Raw genomic sequence first — 27481 nt, 5'->3', positions numbered from 1 at the left:
CAGGTTTGAGAGAACAAAAGAACATTTCCATTTTCACGCTTACTTGAAGAAATACAAAGATGCTGGATAGAGAGATGAAGGATCATGTGAATAGACTTAAATATTTGTTTATCTTTTTCATGTGTAACTTGGTAATATATAAACCAAGAGTAGCAAGTAGAATTATTATCAATTGAACTGAGAAATAGAAAAAGCTACATCTGTTAGGAATTTTTCTGTTCTTTCTTTGTAAAAATACTTGTAAATAGCTGTGTGCATTCTTGCATCACATAATTCTCATTCATATATATATATATATCTGGTGGAAAGATCAATCCACCAGAAAGTTTTTAAAACCATTGTATTTAATTACTTTGTGTCTTGAATACATAAATCTTTTATTCCACACTTTTGCTTATTCAAACACATATATATTTTGCAAAGGTTATTTCAAAAAGGAACCAGAATTGCATTCAAACCCCCCCTTCTGTAATTCTTTTGTTACATTGTTAGGGATTAACAGTATCCGATGGATTGGAAAGTGGTCTGTTTACATAAACATAATTCATGAAATGATTGGAAAGTATCTGAGAATTAGAAGTTATAGTATATTCTAAGTCATGTTGACTATAAGAATGATATGCACAATAGGTTGACTAATTGTAAATATTAGATGCCTTGTAATTTTGCATAAGTGAATTTGAGTCAACTGCTATGGAAATACTTTCAACGGATGTTTCTATAAGGCTTCGACGAATGACCCAAGTTTCTATCAACAGATGATCCAATAGAGTCTTGACGGATGATCTAACAGAGTCTTGATGGATAACAAATTCAAGTAGGAGTTGATAGTGACTTGACAGTCACATGGGTTGATTGTATACAAAAGGAATGTGGCAGCCTATAATCAGGATTATGAAGATCAAGAAGCATTTCCATTTTCATGCTAACTTGAAGAAATACAAAGATGTTGGATGGAAAAATGAAGAAATATGTGATTAGACGTAGACATGTTTGTTTTATTAGTTTGCCTTTTTTCGCATGTAACTTGGTAATATATAAATCAAGAGTAGCAAGTAGAAAAAAAATCCATTGAAAGAACTGAGAAATAGATAAGGCACATCTATTAAGAATTTCTAAGTTCTCTCTCTGTAAATTTACTTGTAAGCAGCTATGTGCTTTTTACATCACAGAGATCTTCTACATTTATATATATCTCTGGTGGAGACAACAATCCACCAGAAAGTTTTTAAACATCCTTGTTTATTTACTTTGTGTTTGAATACTTGAATATTTCTTATCCGCACTTATAATATTCATACACAGTTATATTTATATTTGTAAGAAGTTTTTAAAAATATAAAAGAAATCAAGAATTACATCCAACCCCTCCTTCTGTAATTCTACTTGTTAGATTGTTTGGGAATAACATCAAGTGACTCTATCAGAATTAATTGCAGGCCACTATCTAGAAAGACTTTCTCCTTCTCAGATTCAGTGTATTTTGAAGGGTCCTTAGGTGCAAAATGAGCTGGGATGACCATGTCTCCATCTGTAGATTCATCTACCCTTTCCATGGGGTTGAAATGTCTATTTTTGAGAATCTGGATATATAATGGATTGGTCATCCTTATAAACAACATCATTTTTTTTTCTAGAGTGGATAGTTGATTCTGTCAAAGGCTGGTATCTTAATACTGCTTATCTTCGATGTATTCATTCTTTCAAGATCTTGATATGCTTACTTTCAAATTTTACTCTAATACCACTTGTTGGATATTGAGTACAACACAAGGGGGGGGGGTAAATGTGTTTTGGATATTTTTGCATTTTTCAAACTATTGTGGATGGTGAACAAAGTAGATTAATTTGTAGAGATATTGTGTATAACAGAAATAACAAAGCATGCACAACAAACACAATATTTTTCAAAACTCACGTAACTTTGTATTAAAATTAAGTATGTCTTGCTACAAATTTCTGGGTTCTTTGTATGTAAAGAACTCAGCTTCTATATTGAGAGAGTTACAAGAAAATCTAGATCTGTTTTTTGTTTCTCCTAAAATAAAGGACCAGTGTTTACTTTATAGATTAGTAAACATAGGTTTACAGAACATGCAATAAGATGTACTAAACCCTACTTTAAGTTATCTCTAAAGCTTTCAATTTATGGCTTAGTGAATCCTTGCAAATCTTGTAGGTCCGTGACCTTCCTTTATTAAATAATCTTGGCCCTTGATCTTGCACTCTTCAAGCTGCTTTTGTAGACTTTTCAATCAAAATGATTAGATCATTTGTTGATTGATAATCTTGAATATTTAACTTGTTTGCATTTTGTACTTGATGTTCATAGCGAGATCTCCAGTTTGTTATATAGAGAACTGACATCTCGATAAGTATAATGGCTTATCGAGATCTCTTAGTTCTCTATAAGTGTCTTTAGCTTGTCGAGGTCTCTGAGTTCTTTATAAGTGAACTTGGCTTGTCGAGGTCTCCAAAAATCTGTATGTAGAAATGACTTGTCGATATATTTGAGATCTCTAATGAGAAATTGACTTGTCGATATCTCCAATATTCATATTTTCATTTTGACTTGTCGATATCTTTGAGTTCTCTATATGCAAAATGACTTGTCGATATCTCAACGATCTCTATATACATTTTGACTTGTAGATATCTCTGAGATCTCTAATGAGAGATTGACTTGTCGATATCTCCAATTTTCATATCTTCATTTGACTTGTCGATATCTCTGGGACTTCTCTATAAGCCAATTTGGACTTATCGATAAGTCATTTTGGAGTACTCGAATGACTTCTCTATATGACTTGATCTGTGACTTGTAGATATCTTGACTTAAAAAATATTTTTCCTAAAACAAATTTATTCAACCCCAAGTTTCTTCACCTTTTCTCTGAGGCATGATCTTGTTGATCTTCTTCCAGAGTTTATTCTTAGGCTTGAGACTGTTCACTAGAAAAATACTCTAATATGATCTTTAACATTTTTATAGACTCAAGTAATACAATACAAAATACAAATTTAGACTATCATACAACTAAATCTTAGGGTTGTCAATGTGACTTAGTCTTGTTATAGTACATTCATGTCTTGCACAACATATTTTAAAAACTATAGTAATGAAATTATTTTTTAATAACCAAACATTTACAAAATTTTAATTTTCAGTAACTGTGTTATTAGAAAATTTTAATTTTAAATTAATAGTTTCTTTGACAAACAAAAAAGAAACAAAATAAAATGTATCCATTAAAATACCGGAAAATAGTGGAAACAAACCCCCGAATTGATAATACAATCTGAGTGGGAAACAAATAAACAAACTAAACAAATAGTCGTCTTATTTTTAGATTGCTTAACAAATATAATAAAATTTTTTGAAATAAAAAAGATTATAATAGCTTTCCCACTAATCCAGCTAACACCAACCTGAAGCTAGCAACATCACAATTGACCTTCACATAAATGTCATATGTAGACTAATATTCAGATTTTTTAGTTACATTAACTAAAGGAGGAACAAATGCCCCCAAACTATTAATAATCTTTTGTTGTAAAAAGTAAGTTCTTGTGATATTCACCATCGTCTCAGTTTTAATACAAGAAATCCAGATCTCTCAAAAAATCATATAAATCCTTTCCAACGAAATTAACACCAAAAATTACAAATACTTGAAACAAAACATACCCACACTCAAAAAGATTTGGGACAACCTTGATAACAAGGTACACAAAAGATTTCACCCAAAAGGATATTTATTCAAAATTTAAAAAAAATAATAAAAATAAAAAAGAGGATGAGAGAGTGAAAATGATTAAATGGTGAAAGAGAATTGTAGATCTGCAGAATGAAAAATAGAAGGGGTGTTGGAACCCTAAATCTGAAAACAGAAGTCGACTCTCATTAGAGAATAGAGAACTACTACCGTTCCTTCGTTAAGACCGTTTATTTTTTCATGACCTATTTTGATTATACCTTGAACAGTGTTCTAGAAATCGACCGTATCGCCGATGAATCGATCGAAATATTGGCCAAATCAGTGATTTCGATCTAATTAGCAGGAATCGGGGCAAAAAACGATTTTGTAACATCGGTAAAAAATCGGGTCAAATATCTGAAAATTCAACTGGTCAAATCTGGATATTTGACTTTTATTGTCATTATTACATGTTTCAATCTCACTGTTGTCATACTTCAAAGAGGAAGTCTGTGTGCGTGTTTATATATATATATATATATATATATATATATATATATATGAAAAGGAGATAGAGTTACATTCGAGAGAACGTTAGTGAGAATGAACGATAGTGAGGGAGTAGAGAGATTGAAGAATCGGAAAAAGTTGAACGGCAGACGGGAAAAGTGAGAGATCGGAGAGAGAGAATAGAGAACTAATAGGGAGAAGAGATAGATAAGATGAGATATAGGTAATAAATTACTGACATCACGAGGGTATGGCTTTTTATGTGTAAAAAAGTAAAAACCATGTATACCCTTTATATCTATTAATATTAAGATTATTAAGAAGGTGAGTCGGTGATTATTAAAATGGTCACTAATAATTCATAAAATTTAGATATATAGTATACAAATAATGATAATAATAATAAGATTTATTATAAATTTTATAAAAATATATATTAAATACATCCGACTTTATTCCGATTTAACATTCTGATTAATCCCCGAATTCCGATAAATCATAAATGGGTATCTCAACCAATTTAGTCCGGTTTTCAATTTTCATAACACTGATGGTGAGTAATAAATCAATATATAAATATTTTAAATTAATAATTAAGTTGATTCAAATATGCAATGATGGACCAAACCAATATAATTAAACTCGATGGAGTCATGTATTTAATATTTTTCCCAAGAGGGACGGATGTATCGTGCAACAAAGAGCTTTTTAGATGTTAGATGATTAATTAAAAATAATAGTTACGGAGATCGCATAAATTATTTTTTTATTTTCTGTTCACGGACTGCGGACATTGTCGGCGATTGGTACTTGAAATCGCATGTTATGTTAAATGCAGGGTTTATTTAGTAAATAAAAGTCTATTTCAGTTGCTAAACGCAGACAATATCCATGATTCGTAATAAAATTAAAAAAAATAAATTTCCGGACTGCAAAGAATAGCCGCGATCACTTAAAAAATTATTTATTGTATAACGGCTCGCGACAAATTGTGGTCGGGCACAATCTCCCTTTTCCCAAACGTGATAATCCATTTACTACTGCAATAAAAACGTACACAAAAATAAAATAAAACAACAACTTAAAACTGTGTACCGCGATTTAAATTTTTGGACAAAACCGTGTGCAATTGTTTTGTAATTTGTAGTAACATATATCTCCAGCTGTATCTTTACTTACCAGCTTTATGTTGTTTATGTTTCTCCACCTCGAAAACTCAGAAGGTTATGCTTACATGTTTGTACAAGGTTATTATATTTAATAAAATACATAGGCCATAGGTAAAGTACTTGTATTATATTTCAGTGTTCTTAAGACAGGGAAAAGGCGGGACTTTTGAAAGTTTCATTTGTTTATTTATGTGTGTTCTATGTCTAAAACCCTTAAAAGCTGTGAATTTTCATTTTCTTTGCTAAATCTTGAATATATAAGATCTTGTTGTGGAGATTTTGTGGGTTGAGGTGCTTTGTTATAGAGATTTTTGTTGTTTGGAGAGATGGTGATTGAGGGAGAAGACAAAGGTGGTGAGTTGGTTGAGAGAGAGGAGGTTGTTGTTGAGAATTGTGAGGAAAAGTGTGTGAAAAATGATGGAGATGGTGGTGGTGAAGGCGATGAATTGTCGAAAAATTTGAAGGGATGTGAGGAAAGGGGTGACCAAGATAGTGAATTGGGTGGAGATAGTGAGGAGAAAGGGGAGGTTTTGAGAGAATATGGTGATTTGGGTGAGAGCTTTTTTCAAGAAAATGAGAAGGGGGTTCTTGGTTTTGAGGGTAAAAGGGAGGTTTTGGGAGAATTTGGTGATTTGGGTAAGAAAGATGAGAGCTTTAATGAAGAAAATGTGAAGGGGGTTCTTGATGCTGAGGAAAAAGGGGATGTTTTGGGAGAATTTGATGATTTGGGTGAGAAAGGTGAGGCCTTTGTTGAAGAAAATGATAAGGGGGGTTTTGATTTAGAAGGGGAGATAGAGGGGATTGATTTTGTGAAGAAAGATTTTGGTTTGGTTGATGAGAGGGGTGGAGAAGTTAAAGATTTGATGGTTTGTAGTGATGAGCAGATTGTTGAAATTGGAGAGGAGAAGGGGTTAATTGAGAGAGATGGTGAGGAAAAGAAAGTGAATTTGGAGGAGAATGGGAGTAGGAGATATCTTAGGCAGAGGAAAGTGGTTCAGAAGGACCCGTATATAGAATGTCTTGATGAGTATTTACGGAGTGAAGAAGAAGCAAAATCACGTAAGAGACGTAGAAAGGGTTCAGTGAAAAAGAATGGTGAGGAAAATAATGATGGTGTAGAACGGTGCGGTTTGATGGAGGGAGGGGAGGTTGTTCCAGAGAATTATTCGGTGAAAGGAGTTAAAAGAGAAAGAGAATTTGCTGATGGAAAAGGTGGGAAATCATTGGAAAATGTGAAGGGAAAGAGAGGGACTAAAAAACTGAACAAGGGTCTGGGGGATGTTGGTAATCAAGATGCTGAAATAAGTGAAAAGGGGGAGGAAACAGGGGAGCTTGTGAGAGAAATTGGTGATTTGAGTGCGAAAGGTGAGAGCTTTGTTCCAGAAAATGAAAAGAGGGGTCTTGATTTGGATGGACAGAGAGAGAAAACTGATTTTGTTAAGAAAAATGTTGATTCGGATAATGTGGGGGAAGGAATTAGTAATGATAGCGATGAATCGGAAAAAGTTGGGATAGGTAGTAGTGATGATCAGAATAATGAAATAAAGGAGAAGGGATTAACCGAAAGAAGAAGCCTTGAGGAGAAGAAATTAAATTTAGAAGAGAGCGTGACAAGAAGAAATCTTAGGCAGAAAAAAGTGGTTTATCAGGACCCATATGATGAATACCTTGAGGAGTACTTTAAGGATGAAGATGCAGCTAAGTCACAGAAGAGACGTAGAAAGAGTTCAATGAAAAGAAATGATGAGGGAAATTGCAAGAGGAGGATTAGGGGTCTGGACAAGAAGGAAGGTGATGCTATTGGTGCAGTTTGCAAGAGTGCTGATGCTGTAAAGAAGTCGAAGGGTGGAAAGACGAATGTAAATGATGATGTATGTTTTGTCCTTCTTTTCATATAATATCAGAAATTAGCCATGATTACCCTTAATGTTTATACATTTTTGGTTATGATCTTAACAGGGGGAACCATTATCAAACATGTGTCATCAGTGCCAGAGAAATGACAAAGGCCGGGTAGTGAAATGCGGGAACTGTAAATGGAAGAGATACTGTGTTCCGTGCATGACAACTTGGTAACTATCTTTCTCGAGATATTATTTTTGCGATTTTGATTAACACTTGTTACCTTAACAGAGAATTAAAATTGTGGAATCAAATTATTTTGTATGCTCTGTTTGTCTAGAGATCCTTATTGTGGTTTTAAGAGGGACTTAGTCAGACAGGTTCAGCTCACTGTCATACATGTATATCTGTATGTAGGTACCCTAAGATGACGGAAGATGATTTTGCCAAGCTTTGCCCTGTTTGTCAAGTTAACTGTAACTGCAAAAGATGCTTGCGGTTAGAAGTACTGAAAAAAGTCAGTATCTCTGGTTCTCATCATTGAGTGGTTATTAATGTTTTCCTTTTAATCTGAGCTCTCATATAAATTTATTTTTAGGATAAGGAAAAGTTTGATTTGAAATTCACTGACAAAGAAAAGATTCAATACTCTAAGTATATTATCCCCATGCTTCTTCCATTCCTGAAACAATTCAATGAGGAACAGATGAACGAGAAGCAGATAGAAGCTAACATTAGAGGTATATCCCATTGCTTTAGCTTTTCAGTGACCAGAATTACTTTTTATGACGACTGTGCAACTAGTGTGGGTTTTTAATGAAGAACGATAAAATTTTTATAATCATCAGCCTTGCAAGAGTTCTTCTAATTAAACGGGAGACTTAAATTAATATAGTTAGTGGTTTCATATTGGCAGAGGAAAAAGGTAAAACTGTTCATAGAATGCAATGCTTCTTGTTCTCATCCCCTTTCCTTCCATTAATATTAATCCATGCTAACCTTAATAATGTAAGATTTGCTAAAATTTAATCACGCTTTTGAAATAACGGAAATTTTTATACTAACATTGCTAATTGTTTGCACAGGGTTATCATTGTCAGATTTAAATGTAAAAAAGTCCAATTGTGGTTTGGGAGAGCGTATGTATTGGTAGGTTTTTAGAAGCCATCTCTTATTACTACAGGGCTATATTTGTGGAGTTCTTGAATAATTTATGTTGTAAATGTTTGTTGCAGTGACAATTGTAGAACTTCTATCGCTGATTTTCATAGAAGCTGTACAAGTTGCAGTTATGATCTTTGCCTAGTATGCTGTCGCGAATTCCGCGATGGTTTCCTGCAAGGAACTACTGAGGAAGTTAATATTCAATTTGTAGATCCAGGAGCCGCTTACATGTATGGTGAACTTGAAGGTAATCTAAAGTCTACACCACACATACCAGATGATACTAGTAGCAAGGATCATTGGAAGTCAATATCTGATAAGTGGAAATCCCGTGAAGATGGTAACATCCCTTGCCCCCCTAAAACTTTGGGAGGTTGCGGTGAAGGAATATTAGAATTGAAGTGTTTACTGAAGGACGCGGTTTTCAACTTGCTGGTTGATGCTGAAAAATTATCAGAGAAGTACAACCTCTTGCCTGTATCTACTGGGCAGCGATGCTCCTGTTTTGATACAGTTTCTGAAATTGGCATTGAAAAGGCAAACTTGCTGAAAGCTGCATCTCGGAAGGATTGCAGTGACAACTATCTGTACTGTCCAACTGCTGTAGACCTTCAGTCCAAGGACTTGAGCCATTTTCAGTACCACTGGACGAAGGGAGAACCTATTATTGTCAATAATGTGCTTGAGTTAACATGTGGTTTGAGTTGGGAGCCGATGGTCATGTGGCGTGCATTCCGTCAGGTTAAAAACTTGAATCATTCACAGCTTTTGGATGTGGTTGCCATTAATTGTCTAGACTGGTGCGAGGTCAGTTAGTCTCTCCTTTTTCAGTACTCTAGTTTTTCCTCCTATCTGGTTGATTAAGTTTCTTTTCCCATTATTTTCTAGAATTACCAGTCTGCATGTTAAAAGTTACCTCTGATGATATACCGTTAAATAGAGGGACTGTTAATGTAAAAACTACATATATTACTAAAAATAACACACCATTTGTTTTCAATAATTTATATGAATGACTATGTACCAACAACAAGTTTGCAGATATATTTGCATATTTTTTGTATTTTCCTTCTCTTTTTGGAAATGAGGGTTTGGCTAGCATCCGTGAAGTTGCTTATAATTAATTCTTTTGAATTCATTGGTCCTTCTTATGGAGTGTAGGAGGATGTTAATGTACACCATTTTTTCAAGGGTTATCGAGAAGGTCAACTTGATACTTATGGGTGGCCACGTATTTTGAAGTTAAAAGACTGGCCTCCGTCCAGTTCATTTGATGAACACTTGCCACGTCATGGAGCCGAGTTTCTGAGTAGTTTACCATTTAAGGAGTATACAAATTCACGTAGTGGATATCTAAACCTCGCTGTCAAATTGCCGGAGGAATCTTTGAAGCCGGATATGGGGCCTAAGACGTATATCGCTTACGGAGTTTCTCAGGAGCTTGGACGTGGTGATTCTGTCACAAAGCTCCATTGTGACATGTCAGATGCGGTATGCTTCTCTATTAATATTACTAATGATATCTTATTAGTACTATCATCGTTATTGTATAAGATTGCATGAACTAATTTTTGTTTAAACAGTGAAGCTTTACAATAGTAGATCAGAGAACAATTTTTCTTTTGTCAATTTCTGGTTATTACCTATTCACAACTTTTTTGTTGTTTTTGTTTTACTGAACATAATATTTGATGGTACAGGTAAATGTGCTGACACATGTCCAAGCAGTAACGTTTACATCTGATCAGCAAGCCATGATAGATATGATTAAACAAAAACACATTGCACAAGATGAAAGGGAAATTTTTGGAAGGGAACAGATAGCGGCTGATAAGGTCGAGAGGCAGGAAGATGTACTTGGTGAAATGACAGGTTCATTTAATCGGCAACTTCATAATTCCGAGACAAAGGTGGACCCTAGATCTAATAGCAAAGCTTCTGATGTCACTGGTATCAATGTTCAAAATGAGACAGCTATATACCGAATGCTTGTGAATCAACAAGATGTCAGTGAGAAAAAGGGCGGAGAGCTGGATGAAAATTTTGTAAATAGCGGTGGTGTTTTTTCAGATGACAATGTAAAGGGGATTGAACACCCAGAGGGAGGTGCACTATGGGACATCTTTAGAAGGCAAGATTCTCCCAAACTGGAAGAATATTTGAGAAAGTATTTTAAAGAATTTAGACACACATATTGCCGGCCTTTAGATCAGGTAAAAACAGTGCCTCGATTTCCCTATTTCATGTGCTGTAGTAAATTACCGAAAGTTTAGGATTATGATCAATAACAGTATTTATATGTCTGGCTCCCTATGATGATAAATTACTTGATATGTGATTTCTGCTTATCTTGAACTAGAGAGTTTAAACTTTTCCATATTGGTGGAAGACTAATAAATGACTAGTGGTGTTATTGGATCTTTGCATTCAGGGAACATAATATTTGAATGTTTCTTTCTTTTGAGCCAATTCTCACGGTTTTAACAATGAATTGCACATATTCATATTTTCTGAACAACATTTTTACAAGAATATATGTTGAAGAAGTTAAATTTATTAATTGTTTAGACTGTAAATGGGTACACTTAATAAACAAACCATCTGCTTTAGTTAGGGGGAGTATGGACATTATTAGATGTTATCGACATGAGTTAAGAAAGTGTTTGTGCAGAAGGAAAGGAAAGTAGTTTTTCATGTTTACTTGTACAAGATCTTTTAGTAAAAATTGGTGAGTACTTCAGATTTGAATTGATTTAAAGGGGGTGGATAAGGGGGCCATTGTATGCGAATTGTTAGGTAATGGAAAGGAAATAAAAAGTACTTAAATGAGATTCGTGCACGTTGTTCCTAAGAATTTATAAGATATCCTCTATGTTTTTCACTAAAACTTCTCTCCAGTGTACTGTATTGTGATCCATGCCCACCTTTTGCCTCTATGTGTTCATTTGTGACATAAACTGATGTTTTGTGGCTTGTTAATTTTCTAAACTTTTGGTGACGTACTTCTTTTGATGTAATAGGTAATTCACCCCATACATGACCAGACATTTTACTTGACCATGGAGCATAAAAGAAGGCTGAAGGAGGAATATGGTTAGTTTGATATACAGATAGCGTGTCAAGTGCTATCTATATATATATATCTGCTTTTGTGTGTGTGTTAAAATCCATGTTTTGTTTTGTTCAGGAGTAGAACCATGGACATTTGTCCAAAAACAAGGCGATGCAGTATTTATACCAGCTGGATGTCCTCATCAAGTTCGAAATATAAAGGTGACTTTAAATTGCTGTCTGTGTTTTTGTTTTACAAGATTAGTAATTGTGCCTCCTCTTGCAATGTATTTAATTAAAGACTATTGAATTAAAGGTATACTCTATGTTTTTCTTTTCTATAGAAAAATTAAATGCAGTGAACTTGGTTTAACCATTTCTGGCTAATTTTATCTTTGGAATAAATGCTTATGCTTCTTCCTGGTTCTTACCTGGCTCTAAATTTGTGACTATTTTGCAATAATTACAATTTCATTTTTTTGAATTGACATAATAGAATGAGATCACAATGGAAGAGTTAATTCCCGTAAGCTCTCTTTCAATATATGCACACAGTTATGTATATGCACAAAGTGTATTTAGAAATATCGGTGGGGGAAGGTGAGAGTCCACTTATTATTTTTCCTCTTGCAGAGGTCTGCGCATTGCGCGGGGGTAAACTCAAAAGTTGGCACGTCTGCAATGAATGCACAGCAAACGTGACCTATATACATACCCATTAAATGCTTTTCTTGGATTAAAGTGGTCTTTAGTTTGTCTTCATCATGTTGTATTAATTTTCTTTGAAAAGATTATGCTCTTACATTACATATCTTCTCGTGAGTAAATCTTGGCTTTCTTCCTGTAGTCATGTATAAAGGTTGCACTTGACTTCGTTTCACCTGAAAATGTTCATGAATGCATCCGGTTAGCAGAGGAATCCCGCACTCTTCCTCAAAATCACAGAGCCAAGGAAGATAAATTGGAAGTACGTTGTCTTTATTTATGATTTGCTGAAATGTTATACTAAAAATATGTATCAATAATACATGATGTCTCTAAATATAATGTTTTATTTGCATATATCTTTAATAAAGTATAACTATATAAATGGCTTATCAAATTCCATTCTTCTGAAAACAGGTGAAGAAAATATCTTTTCACGCGATGCAAGCAGCTGTCAAGGACTTGCAAATGTTGGAGAATGGGGGCAAGTCATTTATTAAATTACTCTAGCCTATTTTGTTCAAGACAATGCAAATTGAACTTGTTCTCTTCGATGGTCTTTATTATTGAACTAGATTTGCAATATTTATTTCTTGAATCAGGAACAATCGAACCAGAAGATGTTAATGCCTCAGAAAATTTGGCACAAAATGAACAGAAAAGCAGAAAAGGCAAAAAAGGCAGAGCGAGTAAGTACTTTAAGTGACTTCAAATTGCTATTTGAATTCTTATAGTGAAATATTAAAAAAAACTGGATTTAACTTGGAGGTTATTATGTAAGTGGCTTTATTATTTTTTGTTGTTTTGGATCAGAGAAAAGAAAAGCAGAATCTGAATGTAGCTTATGAAGGACTCTGCATAGCATAAGGTAAGTCTACTTTTTATTAGCATAATCTGGTTTTATCAAGTGCCATTAGGGCGTTAACGGTAAAGAGCCATTCTCTTTATGGATTCTGCAAAAATTTCGTGAATCATCTGCATAGGCTTCCTACTCTGCTCTGTATTGGGTCTATATAATTATGACCTGTGTCTCATCTAATTTGCTATTGTGTTACAAAATAGATGCAAATTCTGTTTGTCAGCTATAATTAATTCAGGTGAATTTCTAGTTATTTTCGGACGTTGTACCAAAATACTCACTTTTGTCCTTCAAATGCCCAAAATACCTAACGGGGTGGAGTTCCGCGCAAAATACCCATAATACGCATGCGTATTCAATTTTTTAAAATTTAACATAGAATATGCATGCTCCGCATTTTTTGTTTTATTTGAATATGTATATTTATGATACGCATCTTTACTACGCGTATTCCTTTTAAACAAAAAACGGGTATTTTAGGCTGTGTTGTAGCATTTTGGGCATTTGAACCCCAAAAAATGAGGTATTTTGTTCATTCTTTTGTTATATTCATCATGTAATAATAGTAATGTAAATTTAAGTTCTATCAGCTGCATTATTAATTTTAAATTCTAAAATAGGTTCTAGCGGTTGCTGTTGGGTTTGTGGAGTCTATAATTATGCCCATGAAAATAGACTATTTAGATTAAAATTAGTTTATGGATTAGTCTATTTCCAGATTTGGACTTTAATTTGATTTAGACCTAGTTTCTTCTCTTATAAATACTCATGTAATTGTAAAATCATAACAAAATAAATTGTGAGATATCAATACAAAATTGGTGCGGTGTGTGGAGTAGGAATTTCCAAATCACGTAAATCTTTGTCTTGTGTGATTGTCATTTATTTTCTTATTCTTATTCGCTTTGGGTTTTGCTTACGTTGTTGTATACTCAACAACTGGTATCTCAACAACTGGTATCAAGAGCCTAGGTTTTCAGGCGAGTGAAAGCGATGACAGAAGATGCGAAGGTAAAGATTGACAAATTAGATGACAAAGATTATGGGTTTTGGAAGATGCAAATTGAAAATTATTTGTATCCGAAAAAAACTACACGAACCACTGGAAGAAAAGAAACCAGTTTCAATGAAGGATGAAGACTGAATGCTATTGGACATGGTGTTGTCAGGTTGACTTTGGCGAAAAACGTTGTTTATAATATCGTCAAGAAAATGACAATTTATGGTTTGATCAAGGCTTTGTCAAACATGTATAAGAAGCCGTCTGCTTCAAATAAGGTGTATTTGATTTGCTTGTTACTTTCCACGAGATTGAATGAAGGCGATTGTGTTACTGGTCGTGTGAACGAATTTAATTCTATCCTAGCAAGATTGGCGTCAGTGGATATTAAATTCGATGATGAACTACAAGCCTTGTGTTGAAGTGGTGGATGACGATGTTTTGATTTGTTGTGTTGAATGTTCGGTTGAATCATGGGTTATGGATTCTGGTGCATCATTCCATGCTACCTCTTGCAAAGATTCGATGTTAAATTTCAGAGTTGAAAATTTTGGTAAAGTTCGTCTTGCTGATGATGAGACTTTGGATATTGAAGGCATGGGAGATATTAATCTCAGAACCTGTTTGGGAACTAGATGGACGTTGAAAGATGTAAGGTACATTCCTGGACTGAAGAAGATGTTGCTATCTGTAGGTCAGTTAGATTAGGAAGGATATCAACTTTGTGGCACCAAAGGCTTGGTCATATGAGTGAAAAGGGTATGAAGCTGTTAACTTCGAAGAGGAAGATTCTAGAATTGAAGAATGTGGAAGTTGGGTTCTCTGAGCCATGTGTTCTTGGAATGCAGAATCGTGTTACTTTTGCAAAATCAGGGAGGACACCCAAGGCTAAGAAGTTAGAGCTAGTTCATACAATTGTATATGGTCCAACAATAGTTGCGTCGTTGGGCGAATCTCGCTACTATGTCATTTTCATTGATGATTCCACTAGAAAGGTTTGGGTTTATTTTGTGAAGAATAAATCAGATGTGTTTGCTATTTTGAAAAAATGGAAGACTGAAGTTGAAAATCAGACCGATTTAAAGGTGAAGAGTTTGATGTCAGATAATGGAGGTAAATACATTAGTAATGAGTATAAAAGCTATTGCACAAAATTTGAGATTAGAATGATTAAAACTTATTCCAGAGACACCACAACAGAATGGTGTTGCAGAGTGCATGAATAGAATCTTGAATGAGAGGGCCAAGAATATAAGATTACATGTAGGGTTGCCTAAGATGTTTTGGGCTGATGCAGTTAGAACAACATATCTCATAAATAGAGGACCTTCAAGTCCTTTGGGGTTCAAGATTCCTGAAGAAGAGTGGCAGGAAAAAGAGATAAATCTTTCGCACTTGAGAGTTTTTGGTTGTATTTCTTAAGTGTGTGTTAAAGATTCTGACAGAGACAAGCTTGATCCGAAAACAAAGAAGTGTATCTTCATTAGTTATGGCTCAGATGATATGGGTTACCGTTTCTGGGATGAACCGACTAAGAACCTCGTTAGAAGTAGAGATGTTACTTTTAATGAGAATGCAGTGTAGAAGGATAAGCTTGTAGTCGATTCTAAGTTTACAAAGGAACAACCTGAGAAAAAGGAAGCAGTGCTTGAAGATATTACAGAAACAGATCTTGCAGGAAATAGTGGGAGTTCGGAGAATGTTGATGACAGAGCTCCAGTTACTCCACAGACTGAGGTAAGAAAATCTAGCATAATTGTGAGCCTACCATAAAAATATTTTCCTTCAACATATTATATGTTATTGACCGAGGACAGGGAGCGTCAGTGTTAGTCAGAGGCTGTACAAGTGGATGATTCAGTTCAATGAAAATCAACCATGGATGAAGAGATGAGTTCTCTTGAGAAGAATGAGACTTGATCTTTAACAGAGTTATCAGTAGGAAAGAAGGCTTTACATAATAAGTGGGTGCTCAGGATCAAAGAAGAACATGATGACATCAAGAGATACAAGGCGAGGTTAGTACTCAAGGGTTATCAACAGAAAAAAGGTATTGACTATACTGATATATTTTCCCCCGTTAAGATGACTACAGTTAGAATTGTGCTAGGTATTGTGGCTACAGAGGAGTTACATCTAGAGCAACTAGATGTTCAGACCGCGTTCTTACATGGTGATCTTGAGGAAGACATCTACATGGTTCGGTCAGATGGATTTCAGGTAGCTGGGAAAGAAAACCTTGTTTGCAAACTTATAAAAAGCTTGTATGGTTTAAAGCAAGCACCAAGACAATGATACTTGAAGTTTGACAACTTTATGATGAAGAATGGGTACACGAGGAGTGCTATGGATCATTGTTGTTACTTTAAACAGTTTGATTCATCTCATATCATATTGTTGTATGTTGATGACATGTTGATAGCAGGATCAAACATGAGGGAAATCAACAGGTTAAAGAGACAGATATCTGAGGAGTTTGAGATGAAGGAGATGGGTGCAGCAAAACAGATACTTGGTATGAGCATCATAAGGGATAGAGCTGAAGGTACTTTAAAATGATCTCAAGAGAAGTATGTTGAGAAATTGTTGCAGAAATTCAGAGTCCAGGATGTGAAGACCAGAAGTACACCGTTGACGAGTCACTTTAATCTCACAAAGAAGCAATCACCTAAAACGGATGAAGGCAAGAAAGATATGGCTAAAGTTCCTTATGCATTTGCAGTTGGCAGTTTGATGTATGCTACAGTGTGTACAAGGCCAGACATTGCTCATGCAGTGGAAGTTAGCATATTTATGTCTAATCTAGGAAGAGAGCATTGGGAAGCAGTCCAGTGGTTGTTACGCTACTTGAAAGGCACATCCAAGGTTGCACTTGCACTATCTTTCAGTAAGAAAGATGTTATCTTGGAAGAGTTATTTGATGCAGATTTGGGTGGATGTTTGGATACAAGAAAAAGTACAACGGGTTATATTTTCACTTTGGGTGGCACAACAGTTAGTTGGATGTCTCGACTTCAAAAGAGTAGGAATTTCTAAATCACTTAAATCTTTATCTTGTGTGATTGTCCTTTATTTTTTATTTTTGTTTATTCGCTTTGGGTTTTGCTTTCGTTGTTGTATACTTAACAGTTGCATCAGTCTTCGTAGATCTCATATCCTACAATATCTGATCAGATTAGGATATCAATCAACAGTCGAGTCAACGGCTTTCGGGAGAAGTAATGGCCGGAAACAAGTTTTAAATTATTGCACCGCATAATAGTACGATTAAAGTAGAAATCTAACTTAACAAAAAATGAAGTAGAAATTTATATATATTTACATTCCTACCTCATAAATTCATATAAAATAGTTATTCAATTGCGTATTCACTGCTTATTTTCATTCCTTCATATTTCAGGTCTGAAGCAGTTCTGGATCCATGGCATGTCTTCATTTGCATACAGTCATGAATGTTTGATGGATGATCTGTTGGTTAAAAATGCAGACATCTATGCTGTTTTTTGTTTTTGACAAGGAGTTGTCTACAACTTATTTAGTATCTAAGTTTTTGTATTTCACTTTTGTTGACATTGTTTAAATTTATAAATGATGGATTGACTGGAAGTTGTCTAAAGTTTTTTTACAATATGTTTAGGTTATGAGACTGTTTGATTAAACTAAATCATTGATACTCAAGCCCTGATTTTTTTTTCTATTGTTTTCAGTCCTCTTAAAAGTCCCTGCCTTGATGTAACTGAGTTATTATATCAGGGTTCATTTGGTTGCCAGTTGGGTGGGGATTGGGGAGGACAGACATGACTTTTGAGCTTGGAATGGAGTAAATTTGTGAAAAAAATTGGAGGAAGAGAAGTCACAGTTTACAACTCTGACAAGATATGAAATAATTCTGTTGTGGTTTTACTGATAAGATACGAACTAGCTTTTGCATGGGCATGCTCTAGTAGTACGCATAAATTGCTGTTGTGTTTGTTGATTTGTATCTTGTTTCATGCTAGGATTGGCTGTAATGCAGGATATTCTTAAGTTCTTGTTGCCGAGAATGTTTGTTGCACTGGCAAGTTTGTGCATTTGTAGTGTCGTAGCGAGGTCTGTCAGCGGTATAAATTATAATATTCTGTTTCTAGGTTTATTTGTTCAGTTTTGACTTGCAACACTCTGGTTTGATTTAAATTTATATGCTCCCTGCCCTTCGGAAGAATTATGCAAACTGTGCTCATCCGCAATTTATTAGACCGAGAGTATAATTTGTTTAATATGAGAAACAGAACTGTCTTTTTTTTGTCAGGAAAACAGAACTGTCTTTTGATTAGATGTTATTATGCTTGTCAGTTGCACAGCCACAACACCTTTAGAGCAGTTCCAATGCTGCCCATTTGGGTGCATTGGGACACTAGAAAAAGAAAATGGGCTGACCAGTTTACATTTCATGCGTTGGAGCACATCCACACAAACGGGTACGACCAATTATCTAGCCATGGCCAACTCTACCATTTTATATATTATAATACCTGCTTTTGCTATTTTATATATTATAATACCTGCTTTTACTTTTTAAGTTTACGTTAGTAATATTTTATCAATTCATTCAATCTGCTGCTGCCATATGAACGTTACATTTCTAACGTATATATTAAACAGTTATATTTTTTTCCTATAAATAATCAGCTCACAATTCATAATTTTTACTTCACGTGTGAATTTTATATTTTATGTATTATCATGTCATTTTTAGATTTAATATTTTTGTATGTGATGTTTTTAATTTAATATTTCTAATAATATGATACAATTTAAAGTATTTAATTAAAAATTAAATTACATTGGAAACAAATATAATTAATTGCTTAATTTAAAATTAAATTAATTAAAAATATATTATAATATAAATAGTCTACAAAATTATATCTAAACAATTATTATAATATAAAAAGTAAAAAGCTGTCTAATGCAAAGGTGAAATGGCTTCCCATTGGACATGATTGACCAAATTTAATTCACTGCCCAGCTTTGCATAGGTGGATTTGAAGTGGGACCAGTAAATTCCAATGCTCTTAGGCTTTAACCCGCCTCATTCTTGCATTTCCCCAATGCAATAGATAGTTTATGAATGAGTCAAATGTACATTTCCATCTCGACAATGTTTTTTATTCCCATTCAGAAAATGACAAATTTACCCTTTATGCAGTACATATAAAAATGTTACGTAAATATTACTATTGTTGGAGTTAGAATCAAACTCGTGATCCGTGATGAGTAAAAGTAATCATTATGTTCATTTTCAATCAGGTACATAGACATTTTTGTTACTATTTTAAAAATCAATATCTACGTTCATAAAAAATATTCACAAAAAACAGTTTATATATTTTTTAATATAGTTACATTTTTTATTATTCGAACTGAGTCAACTCGAACTTAACTTGATAAATAAAGGGTATCACTCGGCCCGAACTTGTTTTTAACTCAAGTTTAAACATATTTTCTGTCTCGATAAAAATCTTGAGTGGAGCCGTGTTTTTTTACTCAACTCAGCTCGAACTTGATTCTCTTTTAATATATATATAGAGAGTAATGATCAAATGATAACTTATTTGAGTGGGTAACTTGGTAACTTAATCATAGTCATTAGATTGACTTCATTTCAATGATAGAGATTTATTGTAAAGCATTGTGCACAAGATATATGTTATCACTTTTAGAAAACTGACAATAAAACTAGCACACTCCCACCTTAACTAAAATTATATAGCGGTCCTTATATATGGTATTAACAGTCACCTTTAAATGATTAGGTTTCACATGAAATTTAATATTTTAACAAAAAAATTATATTTGATAAAAATAATTAAATTTTAAATAAAATACATTGCATTTAATTTACAATGAAAATAAAAAAAGATAAAAATTTGTTTAGTGTTCATGTGTTCTGTAATGTCCAAAAGTTGGTATAAACAATATTCAGATTAAGATTAATAAAATGAGCAGAATCGAATGGGAAGCGCCTGAAATCTAGGAAAAGATAAGATTGACTTTCCATGAATAGAAGGCGCGCCCTAAGATTGCGCCCCATTGACTGACTAGCTGATTAACAGTTGTGGTTATCATGTCTTAAAGGCGCACCCTCAAACATAATGGAGGAGGCGCGCCCAATTATTGAAAAGGAGGAGAGGAATTCCTTGATTGGAATTTGTCTTGTGGTGGGCCTTAGGGCGCGCCCTAGGTAAGAAAGGCTCCTTGGACGGATTACTCAGACATGATTACTTTGACAGACCCACACTTTGGCTTGGATAGAATTAGAGCAAGCCCTAACGATGAATAGTTTAGGGCGCGCCCTATGATGTAGAATGACATAGGAAGAGATCAAAGGCTGATGACACAGGGCGATGCCAACATACAGGAGTGTTTGGGCGCGCCCTTAACTTCCACTTGGCACATAATACAACTTTGACATGCTACTTGGACGAACTTTTTGGAAGATTCAAGGAAGATGAAGATTATTATTACTAACCTATTTGATGCAGGTACTCTATTGAAGAACTCCTTCCTGTAGCATATCTACAGGAAAGGCGGTGTCCGTGGTCAGAGACCTCCAGGGGTATGCCTGGACTGGAGACCTCCTCCTGTAGTCAATGGGTGTCCTCATTGGGGATGTGAGGTGAAATTTGGTGTGTGCTTTGGGAGCTCTGTCTCTGTAGTCAACGGGTGTCCTCGTTGGGAAACTTCGGAGTATCCTGCACTTTGCACCCAAAAGCTTAGGATCACTTGTCCTGTAATCTGGCAGGGGCTCCTTATCGGGGGACAAGGACGCATCCAACATTTGGGGTGAACCACGGCTATACCTGCGTCCGTGGACTAGAGAAACAGCTGGTAGCGGAGGGTTATCCTTGGCCAGGGAGATGCCTCATCCGTGAAGTCTCGAAGTCGCGGACGAGCCTTGGGCCTTTGTGGTTGGGCCTCATCGGCGGACATTCCTAAAGCTAGTAGAAAACGGTTTCCAGTGGGTTTCCTACTGGGCCTCGGGATAAGAAATATAAGCCCATTAGGTTTCTTGTTCCCCAATAACTACGTGGGCTTGATCCCCTATAAATAGGGGTACGTAGGCACATTGTGAGGGGTCAGAAGCGAGAGCGCAAAAGAAGCCACCACTAACCCTAAGCAATCTCAGCCCCCAATAATTATTACTACCAAATACTGTTCATCTTTTCCGACGAATACTGTTCATCGGATCCACCGATTATTGTTCACGTTTCTGAGTAAGGACTGCCATCACAGATCTTGTTTCCGGCTACTAACCTCAAGTTTTGTTGTTCCCAAATTCCTCCGTCAACAAATTGGCGCTAGAAGGAGGGGCTAATCAAGATCTGCATTTAGGAGGAAGGATGTCTCAATATCGTGATGGAAGTTTTTATGATGGAAGCTCTGAGGAAGAATCTGATCACGGCTATGAATATGAACCTTACGTTCCGCCAATGACTGATCGTCCCACTCCGGACGTTGGGGGACAGCCGCCTGTGCTCATCAGCAACGCCGACTTGTTGGAACAACTGTATCGTATGGGCGATGCTTTGAATGGTTTCGATTCAAGGTTGAGCACTGTAGAGCGGCGCAAGGCCAGGAGGGGTCTTCGTCGCAACCGAACGACTCATGCACCTGGAAAAGCACCCATGACTGATAGGGATGCCTCAGCCGGCCATGGCCGCACCGAAGGATGGCGTGTACCTATAACCCCGCGGCGCCTGGACTATTCCAATGACACGTCCCCAATCATCGAGCTAGTGGAAGAAGATGTTGATGGACGGGAAATTCTGCCGACAGATACCCGGGGAGCCACCCATCCGCACCGGTCTGGACGTAGTCTTGAGGAACGTCGATAGGCGGAGTCGATGCCGGAGAATCAATGACGGGGCTTCGCAGCTTTGAAAGATCGCTTGGGGATCCTCTTGGGCGATGATGATTTAAGAATGGTGTTACTTGAATGGCAGAAAGAAGCTGATCGTGGAGATGTGACGCCCCATGATACAACGCGTGTGCCCCTGAATTCCCAAGAAAATCGGGAGCAGCACCGCGATCTAACGCGTGTGCCCCTGAATTCCCAGGAAAATCGGGAGCGGCACCGCGATCATTAGAGAGCTCCTCCCCGCAGATCGCTGGATCGATATGGGCGTGGGTATGAAAACGATCGTTGGAGAAGGCCTCAATGGAGAGGAAGAGGCGGAGGCCGAGGTAGATATTTAGAGGGATACCGTCGCGACAATTACCGCGGTCACCTTGATTTCCGCTGGAATAACCAAGCAGATGGCTATGACTATGCGGAACATGATGATCACAGGAATGTAAAAAACTATGATCGCGGTACGGCTCGGAGCCGTGGCCAAGGTGGAGAAGAGAGTCAAGGGAGAAATCAAGGACGAAATCCTGAAGTAATTGTGATCCCCCGAAGAAACCCAGAATACGAACCAGCAGCAAGCCCCTCCCGGGGGGAATCAAGTGGAGGTACCTCCATTACAACCCCAAGGTCCGCAGCCTCAAATGCAGACCATTCCAGGCGTGGGAACTTTCAATTTGGGAGATCTAAAAAGGCTACTTAACCACCTGGAAGGCAGGGTGACGACCACAGCTGAAATCCCTTCCCTATTTTCGGTGGCAGTAAGAGAGGCACAGTTGCCGGCCGGGTATCGTAACACTACTAGCGATCTCCGTTTCCACGGAAACTCAGATCTGGTGGAATTCCTGGTGGATAATGGAAGCTCGGCAAACATCCTCTATTACAGCACCTTCAAGAAGATGGGACTACCTGATCAGGATATGTCGGGGGAAGACTCGTGGGTCTATGGCTTTTCAGGCGCAGGAGTTAGAGTCATGGGATCGATTCAGCTGCCATGTACTTTGGGGGAAAGCCCATTTTCGGTAACAAAGATGCTTGAATTTAAGGTCCTGAATCAGGAATCGTCCCACAACGTGTTGTTGGGATGACCTTTTCTGCGGGAGATGAGAGTCATCACTTCAATCCACCACCTAACCATCAAATTCCCAACGCCAAATGGGGTGGGGAGTATAAAGGGTTCTCAGTATGACTCTCGGGAGTGCTACAGGCAAGCTATGAAGAGCTTTAGAAAAGACTCCCATGCCGAGGATACTTCGAATGTAGATCAAGAAAAAAGGCATTGAACAACCAATCGAGGAAATCCGAGCCCACTATTATATTGAGCAAGAAGATGAGCATCCTTCCGGGCTGCCTCCGACAATGTTGTACTTGGAAGACATAATCAGAATTGAGATGTTGGAAGAAGAGGAGGCAATTGACATCATAGTCCAAACAGATATCAATGGGGAACGGTTAGAAGGGAGATTCGATGTCCTGCAAAGCCTCGAACAAGGTGAAGCCCTTCCCCCTGAAGGAGCACCCTTACCCGCAAAATATACTAAAGAAGTTGATGCCCCTGCTGTGCAAGGTGCGCCTTCTAAAGAAGTTGACGCTTCTCCTAAAGGGGATGCGCCTTCTCTGCAAGATAATGAAATCCGTGATTTGCCTGACCTGGATCCCCGGATACCAATGCCGACGGAAAAGATGGGGCCAGCAGAAGATACGATTGAAATCCCTGTCGATGAAAAAGATCCGAGTAAGGTTTTGAGAATAGGATCCCAGTTGGCACCAAGGTTGAAGGAAGGTCTTTCAATATTTCTGTTGGCGAACCTTGATGTATTTGCATGGAGCCATTCTGATATGGTAGGAATTGATCCAGAGATAATGTGCCACCGATTGAATATCGACCCCAAGCATAAGGGGGTTCGATAAAAACGAAGGGCCGTAAGCGGAGAGAGAGCTATAGCCCTAGCAGAGGAAGTAGATAGGCTCCTGGATGTCGGACTAATCCGGGAATCCTTCTACCCAGAATGGCTAGCAAACCCAGTGTTGGTAAAAAAGCCCAACGGCAAATGGCGAACATGCGTGGATTTCACCGATCTAAATAAGGCGTGCCCGAAAGATAGTTTTCCCTACCAAGAATTGATCAGTTGGTCGACGCTACGGCAGGACATGCCTTGCTCAGCTTCATGGACGCATACTCCAGGTATAACCAAATCCTTATGTATGAGCCTGACCAGGAGCACACCTCTTTCATCACTGATAGAGGGCTCTACTGCTATATCGAAATGCCATTTGGTCTGATCAACGCTGGTGCCACTTATCAAAGATTGGTAAACAAAATATTCAAGAAGCAGATTGGGAAGACGAAGGAAGTGTATGTGGATGACATGCTCGTAAAATCGAAAAGGGCGGAAGACCACATCGCCGACTTAGCTGAAATGTTCCATATTATGAGAAAATATAAGATGAAACTAAACCCGCAGAATTGTGTGTTCGGTGTGGAGTCGGGGAAATTCTTGGGATTCATGGTCAACCACCGGGGGATTGAGGCTAACCCGACAAAAATTAAAGCTCTACTAGACATGAAATCTCCCGCCAGCGTCAAACAAGTACAGAGCCTGATAGGAAGGATTGCGGCCCTGAATCGATTTATCTCAAAGTCATCGGATAGGTGCAAAGAATTCTTCAAGGCAATCAAAGGAAGGGAGAAGGATTTTTTGTGGACTCCTGACTGTGAAGAAGCTTTTCTGAAAATCAAAGAGCAGTTGGGAAATCCTCCGATGTTGGCCAAGCCAGAAGACGGAGAAATATTGATTCTTTATTTAGCGGTGTCTGAATATTCTGTCACCGCGGTATTGGTAAAGGAAGAGGCAAGCCACTAGTGGCCCGTATACTATGTGAGCAAAAGGTTGTTGGATGCGGAAACCAGATATACCAACATGGAGAAACTAGTGTATGCTCTTATTCTTGCAGCACGAAAGCTAAGACCATACTTTCAGGCTCACCGAATAGAAGTTCACACCACTTATCCGCTTCGGCATATTCTACATAAACCCGAATCGTCAGGGAGAATGTTAAAATGGGCAGTGGAGCTAGGACAATTCAATTTGGAATATTGTCCTCGCACGGCAATCAAGGGACAAACGCTGGCTGATTTCATACTCGAGTTCAATGAAGAAGTCGATGATAAGGCCATAGTGTTGGCAGAACCGACCTCGCAAGGAAATCACCAGGATGAAAAGAGGCAGGAACTCCCACACCCCTGGTGGATATTACATGTGGACGGGGCCGTGAACAACAATGGATCAGGTGCCAGGATTATCTTGATCACTCCGGAGGGATACCGTTTGATGAGTGCTATCCATTTCAAGTTCTATGCTAGTAACAATGATGCTGAGTATGAAGCCTTGATCAACGGTCTGAAATTAGCTCTGGTGGTAGGGGCCGTGAATCTGATAGTTCAGAGTGATTTTGAATTAGTTGTGAAGCAGGTCAACGGAGGTTTCCAAGCCCGGGGACCACGAACGGAGCTATATAAGAGGTGTGCGCAACGCCTACTGAAAAAAATTTCAAATACCAGGCTAGAAAGCGTTCCGCGAGAAGAAAATAGTAATGCGGATGCGCTGGCCAAGATGGGCTCACAGATGGACAACGTTCAACTTGGACAAATCCCTTTGGGAATCCAAGAAAGCCCAAGCATTCCGGAGGTGTAGGTGTTTCAAATGCAAGAAATCCTACAAGAAAGCTGGATGACACCCATTCATAACTATATTCAGACTAGACTAGAGATGTACAGACGATAAACTACAGGCTTGACGCCTTCGTTACCAGGCCGCAAAATATGTCGAATATGACGGGGTACTATACAAGAGAGGATTTAACCAGCCACTGTTACGTTGTGTGGATATGGAAGAAGGAAATTATATTCTCAGAGAGGTGCACGAAGGGATTTGTGGCAATCACTCGGGGGTGGTTCCTTGACATTAAAAGTGCTCAGACAAGGATACTACTGGCCGACTATGAGAGAAGATGCTTTCAACTTGGTCCGGGCTTGTGATCGTTGCCAGCGATTCGCCAACTATTCCAACGCCCCGGCATCCACCATTACCTCATTGGCGAGTCCCTGGCCTTTTGCCATGTGGGGAATTGATCTCATTGGAGAGTTGCCCAAAGCAAAGGGGGGTGTGAAATACGCCGTGGTGGCTGTGGACTACTTTACCAAATGGGCAGAGGCTATGCCACTAGCCACGATCACGGCAAAGAAGATAAGGGATTTTGTGTTCAATTCCATAGTATGCAGGTTCGGTATCCCCTAAAAACTCATCTCAGATAATGGAAAGTAGTTTGATATAAAGAGTTAATGAAGCTTTGTGAGGACTTAAAGATTAAAAAGGACTTCGCCGTGGTTTATCATCCGCAGAGTAATGGTTAGACAGAAGCCATAAACAAAATCATAAAACACACCTTGAAGGCAAAGTTATAAGAGAAAAAAGGAGATTGGACAGAAGAGATGCCCATGGTCCTTTGGTCTTATAATACGACCCCTAGATCGACCACAGGAGAAACCCCCTTTCTGCTGACTTATGGGTATGAGGCCATGGTTCCCGTGGAGGTAGGAGCTGGATCCCTACGGAGAGACGTGTTTATTGAGGAAGATGCAAAAGTTAACCAGAGGCTCCACTTGGATCTGTTAGACGAAGCCCGAATGAACTCTCAATTGAAGCTTGCTGCATATCAGCAGAGGGTCGCAAGGTATTTCAATAAAAGGGTAAAATCTGTACCATTCAAGGTTGGAGATCTTGTGTTGCGAAAGGTTATGCCTAACACTAAGATAGCTCAGCACGGGGTGCTTGGAGCTAATTGGGAAGGACCGTACAAAGTTAAAGCTATACTCTGGAAGGAAACTATCGCTTAGAAGATCTAGATGGTAAACTTATTCCTCGGGCATGGAATGCAGAACATTTACGGAAGTATTATCAGTAGGGTGTGGCTGTGTCCCCCTTATTTTCTTATTTTGATTCTTATGTAATAGGCTAGTAGCAAATAAATTCCTCATAGCCTAGGGGGGTAGTACATGTGACTGCGAACCTTGGAACTAGCAGAAGGAAGAATTTTTTTTAAATAATTTCCCCATAGAGCATAGTAGCCATGGGACTGGTGTAATTTATACACTAGAGCGCATTATCAATAAAAGGGAAAAGTTACTTCAAATTGCTTTATTTGCTTGACATGAAATTTCTCATTTAAAAAACATCAGAGGCGCGCCCTATGTTAAGGCGCGCCCTGTCTAATAACTTCTGCTTCATAATCAAGATAAACATAGTATACAAGAGTGAAAGGAATAAATGTACATGGACAGCAAAATTAGCTAAAGCAAAAGCTAATCAAATTAAGGCGCGCCCTTGGACTGATAAGTAAATTAAATATCACGAAGGCATTACTAAAAAAAAAAAGAAGAAGAAAAGTACGTGTTATTTGCAGTATGGCGCGCCCTCATATCTAAGTGCTACTATAAAAGGGAAGATAACAACTTCGAGATCACATAAAAGAAAACACCCACGAATGTGCTAAATAAATAAGCTCTGATATCAAAGGGCGCGCCCTGAAGCAACA

General features: G+C 37.5%; 3 protein-coding genes across 3 annotated transcripts; all 3 read left to right on the top strand.

The window, feature by feature from the left end:
- Window positions 1-5371: 5371 nt before the first annotated feature.
- LOC141712632 (lysine-specific demethylase JMJ29-like) lies at window positions 5372-17676 on the top strand. Its single transcript, XM_074515641.1, has 15 exons — window positions 5372-7248; window positions 7337-7449; window positions 7637-7736; window positions 7818-7959; window positions 8305-8368; window positions 8455-9190; window positions 9545-9874; window positions 10084-10596; window positions 11404-11476; window positions 11571-11656; window positions 12282-12401; window positions 12557-12623; window positions 12742-12828; window positions 12953-13007; window positions 17399-17676. The coding sequence occupies exons 1-14, from the start codon at window positions 5704-5706 to the stop codon at window positions 12985-12987; spliced, it is 4011 nt and encodes a 1336-aa protein (XP_074371742.1). The 5' UTR covers window positions 5372-5703; the 3' UTR covers window positions 12988-13007; window positions 17399-17676.
- Window positions 17677-24807: 7131 nt separating this feature from the next.
- Window positions 24808-25581, top strand: LOC141714458 (uncharacterized). Its single transcript, XM_074517977.1, has one exon. It carries the CDS (start codon window positions 24808-24810, stop codon window positions 25579-25581), a length of 774 nt encoding a protein of 257 aa, XP_074374078.1.
- Window positions 25582-26465: 884 nt separating this feature from the next.
- On the top strand, window positions 26466-26783 carry LOC141714457 (uncharacterized). The gene has a single exon (XM_074517976.1). It carries the CDS (start codon window positions 26466-26468, stop codon window positions 26781-26783), a length of 318 nt encoding a protein of 105 aa, XP_074374077.1.
- The last annotated feature ends 698 nt before the right edge of the window (window positions 26784-27481 follow it).

Source organism: Apium graveolens, chromosome 3 (genome assembly GCF_009905375.1).
Source record: "Apium graveolens cultivar Ventura chromosome 3, ASM990537v1, whole genome shotgun sequence".
Lineage (NCBI taxonomy): Eukaryota > Viridiplantae > Streptophyta > Magnoliopsida > Apiales > Apiaceae > Apium > Apium graveolens.
This window is presented reverse-complemented; position numbering and strand designations above follow the sequence as displayed.

What these genes read in the sequence shown, in the direction of transcription:
- LOC141712632 (XM_074515641.1), top strand. Translation starts at nt 5,704, where the DNA reads ATGGTGATTGAGGGAGAAGACAAAGGTGGTGAGTTGGTTGAGAGAGAG. An exon ending in ATTGTCTAGACTGGTGCGAG is followed by an intron (nt 9,191 to 9,544) that starts GTCAGTTAGTCT and finishes TATGGAGTGTAG; the next exon opens with GAGGATGTTAATGTACACCA. An exon ending in ATTGTGACATGTCAGATGCG is followed by an intron (nt 9,875 to 10,083) that starts GTATGCTTCTCT and finishes TTGATGGTACAG; the next exon opens with GTAAATGTGCTGACACATGT.
- LOC141714458 (XM_074517977.1), top strand. Translation starts at nt 24,808, where the DNA reads ATGGAGAAACTAGTGTATGCTCTTATTCTTGCAGCACGAAAGCTAAGA.
- LOC141714457 (XM_074517976.1), top strand. Translation starts at nt 26,466, where the DNA reads ATGGTTCCCGTGGAGGTAGGAGCTGGATCCCTACGGAGAGACGTGTTT.